This window comes from Phocoena sinus, chromosome 4 (assembly GCF_008692025.1).
Source record: "Phocoena sinus isolate mPhoSin1 chromosome 4, mPhoSin1.pri, whole genome shotgun sequence".
NCBI classification, from domain to species: domain Eukaryota; kingdom Metazoa; phylum Chordata; class Mammalia; order Artiodactyla; family Phocoenidae; genus Phocoena; species Phocoena sinus.
Genome location: NC_045766.1, coordinates 84,733,993 through 84,753,599, shown reverse-complemented (window position 1 = coordinate 84,753,599; position 19,607 = coordinate 84,733,993). Strand labels below are relative to the sequence as shown.

The window sequence follows — 19,607 nt, the reverse complement described above, 5'->3', positions numbered from 1 at the left end:
TGTGTATATATATATAATCTCCTGTTGAAAGTGGAAGCAAATCTTTTCTTCACAGTAACACAACTGCAGCATTTTAAGCAACACTGTCTGGTCCCTTTCTTCTTGGAAGATCAACAGTTCAACTCCCCCTAAAAGTTACCAATATAGTCATGTCCAGTGCCTCACAGATGAAAAACGGTTTTAAGACTTAGGGGATGGAGGAACAGAGGTCCAGAAAAGTGAAGAGGGGACTGACATGGAGTAAACTTTAAGTTCCTATGACATAGTATGGTGTATAGCTGTACACACAACTGAGGGAAAAAAATTAATCATCTTTTCAAAAAAGTGTTAACCAATGAAGAGTTGTCTTCTATGTCTCATGAGATCCCTAGTGACAGGTTATGCGGTCATTCAAAATAACACCAATTTGGATACTATCCCCAATATTTTCAACCCAGGTTGGCTCACGTTTATGAAGCATCTGAACACAGGCATGCGCCAGAAAATGATTACAGTTGACAGGGTTTGTGCAAATCTAGAAAGAAGAATGAATGGCCACCACATACAAGCTCTGAGTTTAAAAGGCGTCTTGCATCTAACTACTAAGTGTTTTACAAGATCGGCTTTAAAGATGGCTCAGAGAATGATAAGGCAACAGTGAGAAACATCAGCTGTACTCGTCGTCTAGGTGTTTGATTACACAGCATGGACCATCCCGGCCGGTCCTTTGCTGTAACAGAGGAGTGAGTGAGCAGTATGTCCCAATGGCTGGTCCTAGGACCAGAGGCACAGTTGCAGGTAAAGTGCAGTCTCAGGGTAGTGGCATGTGGGCACAACTAAGAAGCTCTGTGTCCAAGAAGTTCCTCAACACTTCTTCCCAGAACACCTGGATGGCCTCAATCTGAACCTTATGTCCCCCACAGACTCTAGTAGAAACACTCTTAGGTTCACACAGGAAGTGTAGAATGCAGGGAGGATATTGTTAAGTAAAAAAAGGACCCCTTTCTGTTGAACTCTGGAGGAAGGAGAAATGGTATCCTTCAGCCAAAAAGGTATCGGAGAAGAAACTAATTTCTGGCCATTAATTTGCATAAAGGTATCATAAAATCATCATTTATTATTGCCCTCTGGAAATACACAGCCATAGGTCATTATCTCTGGGCAAAGGCAGATTTAGAGAGACAACAGAATTAGAACAACGACTTCCAGGTTCCGAAGGATATCAACCCAAAGCCGTCTGATTTTGGTACCACATTTGCCCTTTCTTTACTCCTCCATGGGGGGAAACAAAAAAAACTCTCCCAAACAAGGGACAGAACTATATGGCACATTAAACATTTTCAGTCGGTCGTGAACTACTTTTGTTTTGAGAAATTCTTGTTGCCCCTTAATAAAATAGGAGATATAATGGTTTCCAAAGGCAGGCCTTTGGGAATCACTGATTTGGAAGTATGAGTCCCTATCACACACCGATCCAATAGACACTGGACTCAATAAATGTTTCAAGGCAGAGGAGTAATCATCCTTCTAAGGAAATGACCAGATTCCCTGCCACCTGTTTGACATGGAACAGACGGAAGAAAATAAGAGCCTAAGTACTCAGGTATCAAAGGAAGGATAAAGCTAAGAAGATGCATATTAGTGAGTCTTTACCCTTTCTCAAATTTTAAAAACTTCACTCCCATTAAAATGTATTTCTACATTTTTTTGGAGTATAAATCTTAGCCTCTCCATGAAATGGCCAATGTTAGAAGGCGAGAGCAAGGCAAATGAATTATCTTTAAAATGTTTAAATAATTTTGTATATTAAGAAGCCTGATTTTTAAAAGTTGATCCTCATTGCAGTTCACCCTGATATGTGACTGAAAATCTCTGAAAAAGAACATTCCTTCCTCGTTCTTCTCTTCCCAAAGTTCTGATACATTACATTTTATAAAGTATGATCACTCTGCAATTTGCATTCCTTACTTAGGAAAAGGGTGCCATCTCTAGTACACCCCAAAGGTCTTAAAAATAAACTTCCTGGAGCAGTATAAAACACCCCGAAACAATCTGTATGTACCAAAAAAAAAAAAAAATGACATCAAAGTTGATTTCTTTTATCCATGATTGACACATTAGAAGTTTTTACATGATGAGAAATCTGAAAATTTTCACCTCATCAGAAGTTGCTGTGTAAAATGTCTAGAGGAATCAACCACTTTCTGAAACTGATTCTATGTGATCAATGACACTACAAGAGAGAGAAACAATTTAATCAATGACTCTCACTTATGACTCCTACCTAACTTAGTGTATTTCTAGAAATTACAAATTTATCTGTGGAAATGGTTTTACATTCTATAGACATGTATTAGCAAGCCATGAATAACATTAAATTTACTATAACAAAAATTGACTATGTTCTCTGCCATTCCTTTGCCAAAAATTATATCCAGAGCTCATTAGATATTAAATAATAAATTTCCTCCCCCAGATCATGTAGCTCTAATTATCAAATACTTAATACTGCTGGTAAATCTCATATACTCGGGCTTCCCTGGTGGCGCAGTGGTTGAGAGTTCGCCTGCCGATGCAGGGGACATGGGTTCGTGCCCTGGTCTGGGAGGATCCCACGTGCCCCGGAGCGGCTAGGCCCGTGAGCCATGGCCGCTGAGCCTGCGCGTCCGGAGCCTGTGCTCCGCAATGGGAGAGGTCACAACAGTGAGAGGCCCGCGTACTGAAAAAAAAAAAACAAAAACCTCATATACTCATGCTTATAAATCAAGTAAGATTACTGTGCTCTGAACACTTTCAGAATTGAGTTTGTGTATAAAATGATCTCTTACATACATACATGTCTGTAAGATAATTAGAGCTACATGTAAGCAGGAGCCAAATTATTTGCAGATGGTCATATCTTTCCTCCAATGGTCAAATAAGCCTTACTTAGCGGGTAGAGACTCTTTCGGGATCAAAGTGTTATATTCCTGGAATGAAAGCTCTGAGGAATGTAAATGCTACCTCTGAACAGAGCTGAGCAGAAAAATACAATCGAGGCAACAGAGAAATATCTGCAAGTACCAGGCTTGGGGCATTTCCACTGAATGTTCAAATCGAGCTTCTTCTTAGCCTGTTACCTTAGTTCCAATTCTAACAGTCCCCAGTTCTTCAGAACTCAACAGCCACTGTGTGTGTGTTGGCGGGTACAGGAGGAGGAGGGGGGAGACAGATAGACAAAGACAAGGTGAGAAAGAGAGAGGGAAGAAGGGAGGGAGGGAGAATGAATAGCTGAACACATTGAAACCAGTCCTTGCAATTAGCAGACTGGACCTTTCAAGAACAAAGAAAAACTTGAATGTTAAAGCTTAAAACTCAGGTTTTTTTTTTTCTTTTTTTCTTTTTGCGGTACGCGGGCCTCTCAATGTTGTGGCCTCTCCCGTTGTTGAGCACAGGCTCCGGACGCGGAGGCTCAGCGGCCATGGCTCACGGGCCCAGCCGCTCCACGGCACGTGGGATCCTCCCGGACCAGGGCACGAACCCGCGTCCCCTACATCGACAGACGGACCCTCAACCACTGCGCCACCAGGGAAGCCCCAGTTAGTTTTTTTTTTAAGTTATAAACCTCACGTTTTTTCTCAATTGACTACTGTGTTTATCTGATGTCTTGTTTAAGTAACTAATTCACGATGCTCTCCTATTCCTCCCCGTGAGCGTTTTGAAGGGAGAAAATACATTTTTCTTATTTTTTTTGCCCCCAGGAGGCTGCCTCAGCTGGCAGCAGGAAGAGACGGGAAAATTTGGTGAGAACAGTTGAAGAGGCACAGATGACCCTTTTGCTGAGTCTTTAATAGAGGTATTCACTGGAGTTAACTGCTCTAACCGAGCCTTAGGAGGTTTTTTTTAAGGAAAAAAACACAAAATTCTGGTCCATGGGTTCACTTTGCTAACAGAGTAGACAGAACAGTTTATATCTCCCACTCCATCCCATTTTTGGCAGACTATAACAACAACAAAAATTAATGGACTTGAGAATGTGAGTACATATGTTTTCTTAATTTTTAATTAAATTTTCAAAATTCAATTCATGAATTTTGAATATATTTTTAAAATTCATTATTAACTTCAGCGGGGCTTTTAAAAAACGCTACATCAAGTTCTTCTACACTTCAGCAGGTCTCAGGTCCCAATTCCTCATTTTCAGATGGCAGGCCTATTTTTAAAGAGCCAGTTTATACTTTAAAATCTATGTCCGAGTACACACACGCTCACACACACATGGACATATGCAAAGACAATGTTCTGAAGCACCATTTCACATCTACCATCAGGAAAAATAATGAACAAATTCATCTTCTCATTGTAATTCTACTATGAAGGGTAATAATGCAATATACAATGCCATATTTTAAATATAAATATCAGTAATGAAAATACTGACAGAGCTTAAGACTCTGTTCAGAAATATTTTAAAAGTAAGGCTCAAATAACTGTGTAGGTTCCAAACGCGCTATTTACTGATCAGTCCCTAATGATTAAACAAATATAAAAGAACTTATTTCGAGATCAAATAAATAGGAGAGAATTCTACAACAAAACTCAATGGATCAAACAATCTTTAACTGAACACATGCAAAACTCCACAATACAACTGCTTTTATCCTTATGGCCTGATGCAAAATGCAAGTACAAAATGGAGAACATCTATGTACTTTGCTTTTTAGCTTTCCACTTTTAAGGCTACTTGTTTAAGGAAGACCTTTGCTTTTACAGGATCTTGGCACATTAAAGGATAACACGGCTCCCTAATTTGGAGAACAAGACATGACATTCAGATAATTTATGAATTGTTATAATTAAGAAAGAAGCCTCTACCTAAACCAAACCTTGGGAACACAGGTTGATCAAACAACTCATTTATTTGCTAACTGCTTGACTTGAATCATGGACATTCATTCTACATTAATTCAACACCTGCCATGGGTAAGAAACTGTTCTAGATGCTGACACTGGCCCGTACTTGGTTATGAGCCATGGTGTTATATCGAACTGTCTGTATTTTTGGAAAGCAACTCAATCAGCTCAACTATTTTACAAATTATCAACAATCAAGTTTAAAAATCTAGGTTCCTTCCTACCACCCAGGACACACCAAGATGATCTCCCTCAACTTCCAGCCGATTAATATCTAGGGAATGTCAGATTACAGATCAAACTTGAAAATGTAAATCTGCTTGGAAAATTTAAAAAGTACACCATGCAGTTAAAAATGAAAGATAATTTGTTTTCGACGACCCAGTATTTGCCTCATCTCTGACACGGCTTCCCTACATTCAGAAGATAACTGACAGTTGATTATACAAACACAAGGAGATACACTCACACACTCTCTCTCTTCCTGTGCACATGCGTGAATACACACACAAATACATTTGTAATCTCACCCATTACATTTATGTATAGTCAGTCAGTATTTAAACAGCTGAACTGCAATCATGACCTAAAATATGGCTTATGTTGTGGGCAGGTCTGTTTGAGGACTGCTTGGAAGAGTCCGAGGCAGAGGAGTTTGCTATCGTAAGCAAAGGTGACATTGCTGAGCCGTCAGGGAGAGCTGTGGCTATTTCTGGAAACAAAGATGTCATATTAAAATTGGATAAGTGAGAGTTGGTCATGTGCATTGGGGGCATGTCAGGGAGAAGAGGAAAACTTGGTTGAGCAAAACCAACAGGTCTGGGAGGAGATAAAATTGATCCAAATCGGTTATTCAAACTTCCACTGTTTACCTTCTCTGTGCTAGGATTCGAGAACATTTGATTAGAAAAATAGGGGATTGAAATATCATTGGACAGTGTAGGATGAGCAGGAGAGTACGGGGGATAGAAGGAGGGGAGAGTATTTTGGGGATCTACAGGGATGAGGGCTGGAGTTCGAGTGGCACTAGGCTGAGTAACCTGTGGAATGAAAGAAGTATTCGCATTTATTGGTGGATTCATGCCACCCTCAGGAATAAACGGAAAACCAAAATTTTGTGATAGGGTATGCTGGTCAGGCGCTGAATTATCATTAGGTACTTGTGGGCCATCAGGCATGAAACGAACAATACTTCCTCTCTTTTCTGTAGTGGGTTGTTGGCGACCGAGAATCATACTGCCACTAGTAGACAGAGGAAGATGGGGAAGACTTGGATCAAAGACATTACTGTGTCTTTGGTTTCCAGAGCGATTCCTTTCAGGTTGACGAATTTTGGAACCGCTGCTGTCTTGCAAGGGATGCCTTGATCGCTGGGGAACTGAAGAACTAGTTTGACGTACAGGAGGCCCTTGGTCAGCATTTCCGTGAGACACAGACGGATGCAGCAAACCTGGCCTTGCCACCCCATGCATGTTGGTTGTGACTGGAGGGTTCATGTGGCCCTTGGTCCCGTGACTGTCAGTAATCCTCATGGGATTGGACTTCTGTACAGAAACGTTGGGACTTGTGTTTCGACCTTGAATATCTCCTGAGGAAGAAGAACTCGAAAACGGAATATTCAAAGTGCTGTTCCTGGTGTTAATTGCACCCAGGGACATGTCACAACTCTCCCTATTCTGACTCTCACTCTCTCTTCTAATATGGACACTTTCATGAGTTGGGGGACAATTATATTCGATTGCAGAGGTGGGACCACACTGTGTATTCCTCTGATGCTCTGGCAGTGATCTCTGGCTCCCAATGACCTGATCACCCAGGTGAGGGGCAAGTAAACTCTGCATGAAACTTTGGTGACATGTATTTTCACTGTCCCTTGGTGGGACAGCATTTCCTGTTGGGATGCTCTGAACTGGTGGGTAAGGTAATCTCTTTTGGCGGTCAATTGGTGGTGGACCAGGGTTTTGACTAATTCGAAAAGCCTGGGACTGCATACTCCTCAAGGATGACACAGGGTTACCTATTTCATTATTTCTTGAAGACTGTACTTCAAAATTACTCTGGGGCTGCTGACTGGCTCCGCTGGGCTTAAATGTCTGACAGTCAGAAAGGCGGATATCTGAGGTAACGGTATGGTCCACACGACCCTGCATATTATGAATGGCCAAACTCTTATTTCTGGGAACATCAAGGTAGCTTCTCATTTCAAGCTGATCTGAAATTCTGGAACCCTGAATCGATATACCCATTCTCTGCTCTGAATTGGAAGATGTCTTTCCAATGAGTGCCTCCGCAGAGTAACTTGAAACTCTATTTCTCTCTGGCCTGTGTGGAGTACAAGTCATGTCTGAAGGTCTCGTCACGATACTCGGTTGGGACACCATTTGCTGCTCTATGCCTCTCGATGTCAGAAGCCTCTGCATTGGATTATGCCCAGATACGTGTTCAGAAGAAAGCCCCGCACCTTGCTGCCGGCTTCCCACCTCCTGCTGGTGCATGATGTCTTGACTGAGATGGTTATGGTGAGTGCGGCTCGTGGAAGGATTTTCACGGCTCTTCTCCGGCTGGGAGCTTCCAAAGTGTTGCTGCATCTGTTGCTGCATCTGCTGATGGTGGGGGTGTGGCTGACCGCTCTTGGGTCGGGATTGGTCGGTTCCATGGTGCTTGGGTTGTAGAGAAAGCTGAGAGGCCTGAGTGCCCTGAACCAGAGTCCTCTTTTTCTGCATCTGGACTTCCTGTTGCAGGGCTCTCTGTTGGTGGACGTGGGGCTGAGAGTGGACAGAGCTCTCCGCGTGAGGTACGTGATGCTGCAGCTGATATAAGTGATGCCTCTCTCTTAGCTGCCCCGCTTGCTGCTGCTGCTGCTTCAAGTACACATGGTTGCTGTGCAGGTGAGGCGCCCCTTGAGGCGGCACATGCTGCTGCAGGGCCTGCAGATGTTGGCTGGCCTGCGTTTGCTGCTGCTCAGCCACGGAAGGCTGCGAATTGCACTGAACCTCAGTTTGCCTCAACGCGGGGGCCGCAAAGTTGTGACCAGGTGGGAATAACCGCGTAAGGCCGTCTCCATGTGCTGGGTGGCTAATAGGCACAACTGAGTTTGACGAGTTGGGAGGGATCTGACTAACCATCACTTGAGCTTGATCGGAAATGCTGTCTGGAGTTTGGCTCATCAGGGACAGACCTTCCAGCCGGAGGGGAGCCGGCGGACAATGCTTTTGACGTTTAGCTGAAGACAGTAAAAGGTCATCTTGGACAGCACGCTTAGCAGAGTTTTTACGGCTTTCATGACTTGGCTTTAAGAGTGGCTCTTGAATCTGTGGATTTGGTATGGTACCAGCCATAGTACTGAGCTGTTCTTGGGAGTATTCGGTCATCAGAGATGGGCCAGGAGGCTGACCGCCATAGGAGCTAGATGAAACCGTCAGATTCACCGTTGCGGGAACAGCTGTTTGCTCTGAAGTTTGGGATAAACCAGCGCAGCTGACCAGAGGATGGCTGATGCTGCTCTGATGGATAAGATTATTCACACTTAAACTGGCGATGCTCGGTGGCTGAGAAGTCGAAACCTGTAAAGAGGCATTTGATGTTTTCATCCCTATAGAACAACTTGGTTTTTCAAGGGGCCGACCCACAGTTGCTTCAATGGAATCCTGAGAATTAAATTCGTTTGGTGTCGCTTCTGCCTGTCCTGGGCCATTCTCTTTAGATATCTGGGTTTTGAAAGGCTGGTCTCCCTCTAAAGAGGATGCTTCAGAAGGCTTTGAAGGAACCTCCCTTATATCAGCCTGGGCGCCAGCTCTTCCCTTCTCAAGGTTCTCCTGGTCAAAAATAGCTCTTGCTGCAAGAGCAACTATATCAGTTTGCTCTACAAAGGTACAGCTGTCACATGTATTAGTCGTTGCACTGCTGGTGACATCCTCTCTAGTTGTTTCAGGAAGCATGGATGCAACTGAGAAACTACGACTACTGCCAGAGCTGGTCGACATGGGGGAGTCAGCCTGCCTACTGGTGAGCAAAGAACCATTAATAACCTCCTGATCAGAGATGCAGGAATGCTGCTGTCCTGGATCTCTGTCATCACTGCTCATCAGTAATAGCTCCTGTTTGGGATGTAAATCAACACTTGAATGGACTATTTTAGAATTTTCTGAAGAAAAGTCGGGATGGTCCACCTGGACTGAAAGAGGTGATTTCTGAGGGTCTTTTTCTTTAGCAAGACCGGATAGCAGTGCAGTTAAACCCTGCCCCTTTAAGAGACCTGTGGTTTGCACTGTAGCCGATGAATCTTGCTCAGCCCTGCAAGGTTCCGCAATGACTTCTACCTCAGAAACACAGTCAGTACTTGCAGTGCTCGTGGCAGACGACAAATCAGAAACCTGAGAAACCAAAACGTGGGGATCGTTCGCAGACGAAATCAACACGTTGGCTGAAGTGCAGGATTTGGCAGCATCTGGCAGTGCCAAACTAGTTGGTGGCTTATCCTGAGATGTCTCTCGTTGGAAAACGGGGAGAGAATCTTTGGATTTTGCTGGGGCCATTGTAAAATGTTCACTTGTTACAGATTCTTGGGAGGATGAGCTAGACTCTTCTGCTGACTTAGATTTGGGTATGGACTCAGGTATCACTGATTCAGAATTCAGAACATCCAAAGAATGTGAGCCAGAAACACTCACACTATTTACCTGGGACATAGTGACCGACGGTAACACACCAGGGAGGCTGTCCAGAAGTCCATCATTACACGATGGCTCTGTGGAGCCTTCGGTGCTGGGGCAGTCTAACTTACCCACATCTCTGGCTGGATTCAGGGTGCAGGCTGACTTATTAGTGGCTACGTGTTTCTTGACACTCGGCTTCTTATTCAGCCTTTTGGGCTTCATGTTAGGCAAACAAGCTACAGTGTTCATTGAGGGAGTAGTCACTAGATTATACGTACTGGGTAGTGTGGCTGAATTCTCCGTTGTCATGGGAGATGCTACAGCTGTTGTTAATGAAACACAGTTAGCTGGGGTGGTTTGACTATTTGCAGCAGTTTGAGGATTGGCAGGCTGGCTAACAGACAGTTGTACACAGCTTTGCCCAGCCATCTGCGATATGCTTTGATTGAGGCTGGCCAAAGCGCCAAATGTATTCAGGGCAACATTGGTATTTGGATCTTCGCTGGTGGTGGGTTGAATAATTTGCATAGGGGTTTGACTTGTAGTTCCTGATGAAGACATCACAGGCTGCAAAGCAAAGAGCTGTCCATTTAAAGAAATCGTCTGAGGCTGTTGTTGGTTTGACATGGTTACAGAAAAAGTTTGTGTTGAATTAGATGCTGATAAAGATGAAGGTCTTGGTAATATGTGGACAAGGTGCTTTCCTCCAAAACTCTGTGGGGTCGAAACATTTTGCACTGAATTGTTAGACCCTATGATAGCACTGGCTCCATTGACAGGGAGTCGAACAGAACCAGGAGGTGGAGCGGAGAGGAGTGGCAAAGGGTTCTGATTAGCTGCCTGTATGATTACTATCTGTTGACCTACTGTTTGGTTGGGAACCTCTGCCCTCATCACTGCTGGGCACGGGGTGGTGCTGGGTGGCTGAAGAATGATAACATTTTGATTTGCAGGAGCTGCGTTAACAGCCGACCCAACTGGCTGAGCCATCTGAATCACTTGCATTGCTGAATTCAATGGAAGGATACTTTTTGGAGGCTGAGATTTAACTTGTGGCTGGGCAATCAGTGACTGCATAGGTAAAGATGGACAAGAAGGCAAGGTTACAACTACTTGCTCAACTGGCTGCCCATCTGCTGGAAAGGAATTATTCAAGTTGACGCCTGTAGCCACACATCTACTGTGGTTGGCCGTGGTGGGGCTAGTACCAGACTCATTTAATACCGGAGTCACAGCAGAAGATGGTGTCTGGCTTAAGGGCTGAATAGTGTTTCCCGCCAGTTGCAAAGTAGTCCACGTCGTCTGCGTGTTTCCAGCTGAGGAAATTCGGGTAAGGCTATTAATGTTTTTCAAATCTGAAGCACTAACAGCTGAAGAAGGCAAAGAACAAGAAAGAGTCCAACCACTGTCCACAGGGTTTGCAGAAAGGGTGCTCACGGGGGTGGTGGTCTCCCCTCCTCCAGGGGCAGATGGGGCCACCACCGCGGTAACACTTGTCAAGTCTGCACCCTTGCTAATGCTCGCTGGACAAGAATCACCTGCAGATCTTGGAGGCTGGGAGCAGACTGTCGTGGCAACGGAAACAACAAAGGTGGTTTGAAAGTCACTTCTGCACTCCTGTACGCTCAAGCAGGACTTGCTTCCTTGGTGTCCTTTAGTGGCAGTTGCTGAGCAGCTGGAGGAGATGCTTGTGGCACAAGGGACTGTTTTCTTCAATAATTTGGGGCTCTCTTGCCCATTCTTATTTTCAGAAGAATTTTGATCCTTTAGACATGCGTGCAATGAATGATGCTGGGGTGGTACAGGCCCGACAGGGACAGTCATCAGTGAGCCACTGCTGGCACCAAGTACACTCGACTCGCTTTCAGAGGTGGAAACCTCAAGAATATTTTGAGCAGAAATGGTAGCAGGAAGACAAAGAGGAACAGGCTGGTTGGCAGCCAATGCAGAAACCGTGGTCTGATGCCATGGCTTGTTTTCAGAAGGGTAAACTCCAGAAATAGACACAGGAGTCACAAGATTGCAAGTCCTCTGTACTGGCACCACATTGGCAGTTTGCTTCTGTAAATTATGACCAACGTTAAAGGTTATCCCCTGAACAGCTGTTCCCTGGCTATTTCCACCAGGCTGACTCCCGCTGGAATAAACAATGATATTCTTTTGAACCTGGTCACTGGGAATAACAACAGAGACCTTTGAGTTTTTAAGATTTCCTTTCCAGTGGATTGTGGGGTCGTCATATAAACATATGTCATTTGCTTTTAGTAATTCAATGTATCGGCCATTTTCTTTTTGAATTTCTTCCAGTTGTTTACGTAGCTTTTTAATTTCTTCAGCTACAATATCAAAAACAAAAATGAAAAAATTACCTCTAAGTGTCAATATTTATAATAATTTAAGAAACAGCTGTATACTAAACTACTGAATACTAATTTTAGCATTCTAAATACCTCAATTGAGAATCTTCAACTCTTTTCTAATATAAGTTCTTTCTTCTTTTTAGAATGGTATCTCAAATCTCTATCCTAATCCTTTGAAAAGTATGTATCTTTAAAGGTCAACGATTCAAAGGTCAGAAATTACTCATAATGTAGAAATCTCAAAATTCCAAAATTCAGAATAGGGCAGCAAGGAAAGACATACTGATGTCATGGTAACATGCTAGGAAAATAACACTGAATATCAATATAATAGAATTTAAATGTTGTAATAACTAACATTACTTTATGGTGGTAACAGAGAGTTTTGTTTTTTGTTTTTTGGCCCCTCTGCATGGCTTTCAGGATCTCAGTTCCCCAACAAGGGACTTAACCTGGGACCACGGCAGTGAAAGCCCAGAATCCTAACCACTAGGCCACCAGGGAACTCCCGACAGTCTCTTTTATAAATGGCTTTAAACTGGTTCTATTTTACCCTTTGAAACGACAGAGACCAAGCAGAACATGTAAGAAGTAAGATGGGAGAGTGCTGAAGAAAGCACCACCAGTGAAACTTGCTTTTTCCTTGGTAGGGCCAATGTGTGTATGCTAGTGAGTAATGAAGATGTCCGTGATGCCCTACACTGTTTTAAAGGAGACAGCCTCAACCACGGATACTAAGGGTCAGCCTTGGCTGTTGGTATGTATGCTCTGTGACCCTGTACATCCCCACCTGCCGTGCCATAGTAGGTATTCTCCCCCATTCCCTCCGCCAAAGGCAGCCGATCCTCAAGGCCAGTACCTTATGAGGTAGCCTGAAGTAACAAGTTCTGTTCCAACAAGGAGGAGCTGAGACTATCAGACTGTTTTTCTCAGCTATTTAAAGAAAGCCACAGGAGAAAGATGCCAATGTGCTATGGACGTTAGAAATTAAAGGACAATTATCATGGACCAAAGAATAAAGAAGATGGTTCTCACTTATTGTGCGCTTACTCTATGCCTGGCACTTTTCATTCACTGTCTCATTTAATGATAATAACAACAACAACAACAACAGGTAACATTTATCAAGCATTTACTCTTGTGCTGCGCTTTAAGTGCTTTACCTGTGTTAGCTCTTTTAATCCTCATAACAACCACGAGATGGGACAAACACCTTTGTCATCATCACTTTTAGCTGTAAGAAACAGGTTCAGAGTAGCTATATAATTTGCCTAAAGTCGACTAGATAGATGCTATGATTATCCTCATTTTAAGACAGGGAAACTGACACTTGGAGAGGTTAAGTAACTGGCCAAAGGTACTGAGTGAGCAAAGGAAGTCAAGGCTCAAACCCAGGTGGGCCTGACTCCCAAGAGCACTGCTGTGGCCACTGTGCAAGACTGTCACGTGGACAGTGAGTATGTGGAGGAAGCTGCTGGGAAAAGAAGAGAGAGCAGATACAAAACAGAACCAAAGAAAGGATCACGACCGCGATGACAACACGGTCGGACTTAAGGGGGCTCGGGTGCTGCCCCAACCCCTGGCCTGGCTGTTCAGCTCTTCCTGAACCGCCTGCAACTTGTATTTCTTCAAGTTTCCCTTTTCCCTAGGGTAACTCGATTGCCTCATGCTGGGCTGTGAAACCAGAGGAGCCCTCATTAGAAAAGCCTATACGTCACTCTAGCCTTACTATCCCTTTTGTGGGTGCCTCAAAATGGTTACCAAATATTGATTATGTATCTCATTGCCTGACAGCATCATAAAACAGGACCTGGACCATAAAAGACACCTGACTGAGGGGAGGGATAAGTTGTCAGCTAACTGAAAGTAAACAAGAATTCAGAATGCCGACCTTCTGGATGTGCTTTCCAGCACTTCTTACAATAAACACAGCCCAGCATTGCTCCCACATCAGCAAATTCTGAGGTTTGTCTCCTTTTAAGGTGACCTACTGAGTTGTCACAGGAGATTCTCATTTTTCTTTTTAGCTGTTACAAGGAAACCTTCTCTCCAATGCAAATGGGAAAAGAGAACTCATCTGATAGCATTAAAAAGTCACCTCTAAAAATCAAATGTTATTAAATGACCAGGCAGTCTCATGCACACATTACATGCAGTATAAACAATTATGAACTGAATGTTTTGGCCTTCAGAGTTAACTCCTAGTTAAGTCCTGGCACAGGCATATCTTTATTAAGTTACACTGCGCAGGACTCCCGCTGCATCCTCTTATGGGATTCCCCTAGCTGGAAGATACACCTGGAAGGAAGGAGATCCAGTATTATTTGCATGATGAGTTTAGCAAACATGAAGTACAAGAAGAGTAAAAAATCAAAATTGTGTATGCCTACAAGGTTAGAGTTGCTCAAAGAAGGGGGAAAAGAGGTCAACTAGGTTGAATTTATTTGCAACACTATTCTCACAGGCCCACCCAATGCATGATCTTAATGTACTGAGGCAAAGAAGCCTTCTGTATCCTAATATAAGTTGCACTGTGACACAAAGGCCTGAACATTGAAAAAGCAACAGAAAGTAAGAATCTTAAAATCTTTACCTTGTTCATTGTTTCCTCCATTAAGCAGGAGTTCATCGTTTTGCCTTTTCAATTCTGTTATATACTTAAAGGCTTGGTCCAGGATCATATTCTTGCTCTGCCAAAGAAAATCAACCATTTAAAAGTTTCACTGAAGGGTAAGAACTTGCCAGAAGAAAGTTAAAGCTTTGGTTTTATCACATATATGTGATACGTATCTTTTCAAAATTTAAAACTGCCACCATATTCAAAACTTCTACTGTTCCTCTTTCATTTGGTAAGTATTTAGTGAGGCTCTGTTCTAGGCACTGGGGACATAATAAACTAAAGGGACAAAGTTCCTGACCTTGAGGAATATTATTTATTTATGAGGAACTATTATATATTAATATCTATTTATATTTATAAATAAAATCAGGTGGTGATAAATATTATGAAGAAAAAGCAAGTAGGGTACTTCACTCTGTCAATCTAGTCACCTCCCTTGCCCGGTCTAGGTTTGAGTTTAGATGCATCTTTCTCTAGGAACTCTTCCCTGGGCCTCTCTGTTCTAGAACTCTATATTTCCTTGGCTAGACGGCAGGTATTATTCCCCTCTTACTATGATATTTACTGTGTGCTTTATTATTCCAGATCACAGAAGAGCATAATGGATGGGAGCGCAGATTCCCCCACTTAGCATTTCTGTAACTGGGGAAAGTTACTTAGTCTTTCTAAACCTCAGTTTTTCATTTGTAAAATGGGGATAATAAAAGTACATACCTTGAAGTGTGTGGTAAGGATTAAAGTCTTTAATATAGAGAGAGCATGTAACACTCTGAGAACACAGTTAGTGGGGTATGGAAAGTGCTTAATAATTGCTAGCTTCTTGTAGCTACTGTTTGTCAGGTCCTATGTTAAGTACGTCAAATGCATTATTTCTTGGACTCATTAGAAGAACTATATTGTTTTTCCTTATTTGTTCAGCTTTATTGAGGTATAATTGACAAATAAAATTGTAAGATATTAAAAAAATAATAGTAAAGTAGGGTAAGGAGGGGGCCAGAGAGATGGCAGAGGTTACTCTGTGCTGTGGACTGAATGTGTGTGTCCCCCTACAATTCATGTTGAAGCCCTAATCCCTGATGTGATGGTATTTGAAGGTGGGGCCTTTGGGAGGTAATTAGGTCATGAGGGTAGATCCCTCATGGATGAGATCACTGCCCTTAGAAGAAAAGACATGAGAGAGGTGATCATTCTCTCTGTCATGTGAGGACACAACCAAGAAGAAAGCCCACATCAGGAACCGAACCCGGTGACACCCTGATCTTGGACTTTCAGCCTCCAGAACTGTGAGAAATACATTTTTGTTATTTAAGCCACCCAGTCTATGGTAATTTTCTTATAGCAACCCAAACTGACCAAGACATTCTGCTACAATCCATTTAATATAGGGAGGCTGGGGAAGGCCTCTCTGTAAGGTGATATTTAAGCAAAAATCTGAAGGGAGTACAAGAAATTATGCCCTGTGGATATGTGGAGGAAGAAGGCTCAGGTATCAGGATCAGCAAGGACAAAGGTCCTCAGGCGGGGCTGAGTTTGGCATGTTGGAGGATAGTAAGGAAGTAAGTGAGACTAGAGTCAAGTATATTGAGAACAGTAAGAGGAGAGAGGCCAGAGAGAGCCTTCAAGACCATGGAAAGATTTTAGATTTTAATGTTATTCTTTACTCTGTCAACCACAACTACAAACTATTCTAAATAGTAGGTTGAGATAACAATGTCACTTGATTGAGTTTTGGTGTCATGGTCCCAATATATTCCATTCCTAAGCTTTCTCAAAATGATCGTATTTTATGTCAAAGTTCCTGTATTCTTTACTTAAATTTTTAAAATTGAAAATATAATATATGCATATGGCAAAAAAAAAGTAAATAATATGAAGAGATATATAATGAAAAGTACATTCCTTTTGACTTTAGCCCTCCAAACCCCTTTCCGGAGTCAACAACTGTAAGTTACTTATGTATCTTTCCAGAAATATTCTATGCCAATACATATATATGTATATGTATATATATATACATACATATATATGTATATGTATGTATATATATATATAAATCTTTTTTTAAAAACCCAGATAGAAGGATACTATAAACAGTATGTTACATGGATGCAACTAGAGATTATCATACTAACTGAGGTAAAAAAGAGAAAGACAAATACCATATGATATCACTTATATGTGGAATCTAAAATACACCACAAATGAACCTATCCATGAAACAGAAAGAGACTCACAGACATAGAGATCAGACTTGTGGTTGCCAAGGGGGAGGCGGGGAGGGAGAGGGATGGACTGGGAGTTTGGGGTTGGTAGATGCAAACTATTATATTTAGAATGGATAAACAATAACGTCCTACTGTACAGCACAGGGAACTATATTCAATCTCCTGGGATAAACCATAATGGAAAAGAATATTTTAAAAAAAAGAATGTATATATGTGTATAACCGAGTCACTTTGCTATACTGCAGAGATTGTCACAACAGTGTAAGTCAACTGTACTTCAACAAAAAGAAATTTTAAGTATGTTACATTATTTTGTTTTAATTTTCAAAAATATATTTTGGGGACTTCCCTGGTGGTGCATGGTTAAGAATCCGCCTGCCAATGCAGGGAAATGGGTTCGATCCCTGGTCGGGGAAGATCCTACGTGCCATGGAGCAACTAAGCCCGTGCGCCACAACTACTAAGCCTGTGCTCTAGAGTCCACGTGCCACAACTACTGAAGCCCGCATGCCCAGAGCCCATGCTCCACAACAAGAGAAGCCACTGCAGTGAGAAGCCTGCGCACTGCAACAAGGAGTAACCACCGTTTGCTGCAACTAGAGAAAGCCCACGTGCAGCAACAAAGACCGTGTGCAGCCAAAAATAAAATGAATTAATTAATTTAAAAAATATATTTATATATCTTGGATGGTACGGTCATTTTATGGATCTTCAAATTCTTGAGCATGGTATATCTTTCCATCTGTTTGTGTTGTCTTTAATTTCCTTCATCAGTGTCTTAAAATTTTCCAGGTACAGGTCTTTTACCTCCTTAGTTAGATTTATTCCTAGGTATTTTATTCTTTTTGATACGACTATAAATGGGATTGTTTTCTTAATTTCTTTCTCAGATAGTTTGCTGTTAGTGTATAGAAACGTAACAGATTTCTGTATATTAATTTGTATCCTGCAACTTTACTAAATTCATTAATGAGTTCTAGTAGTTTCCTGGTGGCATCATTAGGATTTTCTATGAAGAGTACCATGTCTTCTGCAAACAGTGACAGTTTTACTTCTTCCTTTCCAATTTGGATTCTTTCTATTTGCTTTTCTTATCTGATTTCTGTGGCTAGCACTTCCAGTACTATGATGAGTAAAAGTGGCAAGAGTGGGCATTCTTGTCTTCTTAGAGGAAATACTTTCAGATTCTTACCATTGAATATGATGGTAGCTGTGGGCTGTCATATATGGCTTTATTATGCTGAGGTATGTTTTCTCTAAACCCACTTTGAGAGTTTTGATCTTAAATGGATGTTGAATTTTGTCAAAAGCTTTTTCTGCATCTATTGAGATGATTATATGATTTTTATTCTTCAATTGGTTAATATGGTGTAACACACTGATTGCTCTGCAGATAGTGAACCATCCTTGGATCCCAGGGATAAATCCTTCTTGATCATTGTTTATGATCCTTTTAATGTACTGTTGAATTCAACTTGCTAACATTTTGTTGAGGATTTTTGCATCTATGTTCATCAGTGATACTGGCCTGTAATTTTTGTGCTCATGGATTGGAAGGACTAATATTGTTAAAATGAGCATACTACCCAAGGTAATCTACAGATTCAATGCAATCCCTATCAAAATACCAATGGCTTTTTTCACAGAACTAGAACAAATAATTTTAATATTTGTATGGAAACACAAAAGACCCCAAATAACTAGAACAATCTTGAAAAAGAAGAACAAAGCGGGAGGTATCATGCGTGATTTCAAATTATACTACAAAGCTACAGTAATCAAAACAGTATGGTACTGGGACTTTCCTGGTGGTCCAGTGGTTAAGACTCCATGCTTCCAATGCAGGGGATGTGGGTTCAATCCCTGGTCGGGGAACTAAGATCCCACATGCCGTGCGGCATGAAAAAAAAAACAAATAAACAAACAAACAGTATGGCACTATCATAAAAACAGACACACAGAGCAATGAAATAGACAGCCCAGAAATAAACCTATGCACTTATGGCCAATTAACCTATGACAAAGGAGGCAAGGATGCTTTTGGGAAAAAGACAATCTCTTTATTAGGTGGTGCTGGGAAAACTGGACAGCTACATGTACGAGAATGAAATTAAAACATTTTCTCAGACCATATACAAAAATAAACTCAAAATGGATTAAAGACCTAAATGTAAGACTGAAAACCATAAAACTCCTAGAAGAAAATATAGGCAGAACACTCTGACATAAATTGTAGCAATATTTTTTTGGATCTGTCTCCTCAGGCAAGGGAGACAATAGCAAAAATAAACGAAAGGGACTACATCAAACAAAAACTAAGACAGTGTCCTTTCATAAAGCAAAAGTTGAGACAAAGGCAGAACCTGATAATGCCCACCTACTGCACAGTGAATGAAACTATCAACAAAACAAAAAGGCTGCCTACTGAATGGGAGAAGATATTTGCAAATGATATATCCAATAAGGAGTTAATATCCAAATATACAAAGAACTCATACAACTAAATATCAAAAACCAAACAACCCAATTAAAAAATGGGCAGAGGATCTGAATAGACATTTTTCCAAAGAGGAAATGCAGATGGCCAACAGACACATGAAAAGATGTTCAACATCAGTATCATGAGGGAAATGCAAATCAAAACTACAATGAGATATCACCTCCCACCTTTCAGAATGTCTGTTATCAAAAAGACAACAGGGACTTCCCTGGTAGTCCACTGGGTAAAACTCCGTGCTCCCAGTGCAGGGGTCTGGGTTCGATCCCTGGTTGGGGAACTAGATCCCGCATGCATGCCACAACTAAGAGTAAGCATGCCACAACTAAAGATCACGCATGCCACAACGAAGATCCCGTGTGCCGCAACTAAGACCT

General features: G+C 41.9%; 1 protein-coding gene across 2 annotated transcripts in view; it reads right to left on the bottom strand.

Moving 5' to 3' along the window:
- Positions 1-3,527: 3,527 nt before the first annotated feature.
- Positions 3,528-19,607, bottom strand: part of USF3 (upstream transcription factor family member 3) — a 44,436-nt gene continuing 28,356 nt past the window's right edge. For both annotated transcript variants that reach the window (XM_032631247.1, XM_032631245.1), the window contains exons 6-7: positions 14,481-14,577; positions 3,528-11,863 (exon numbers count right to left, since the gene is read on the bottom strand). In XM_032631247.1, coding sequence (XP_032487138.1) covers positions 5,433-11,863; positions 14,481-14,577 — 6,528 coding nt within the window. In that variant the 3' untranslated portion in view covers positions 3,528-5,432. The remainder of the gene's footprint in view (positions 11,864-14,480; positions 14,578-19,607) is intronic.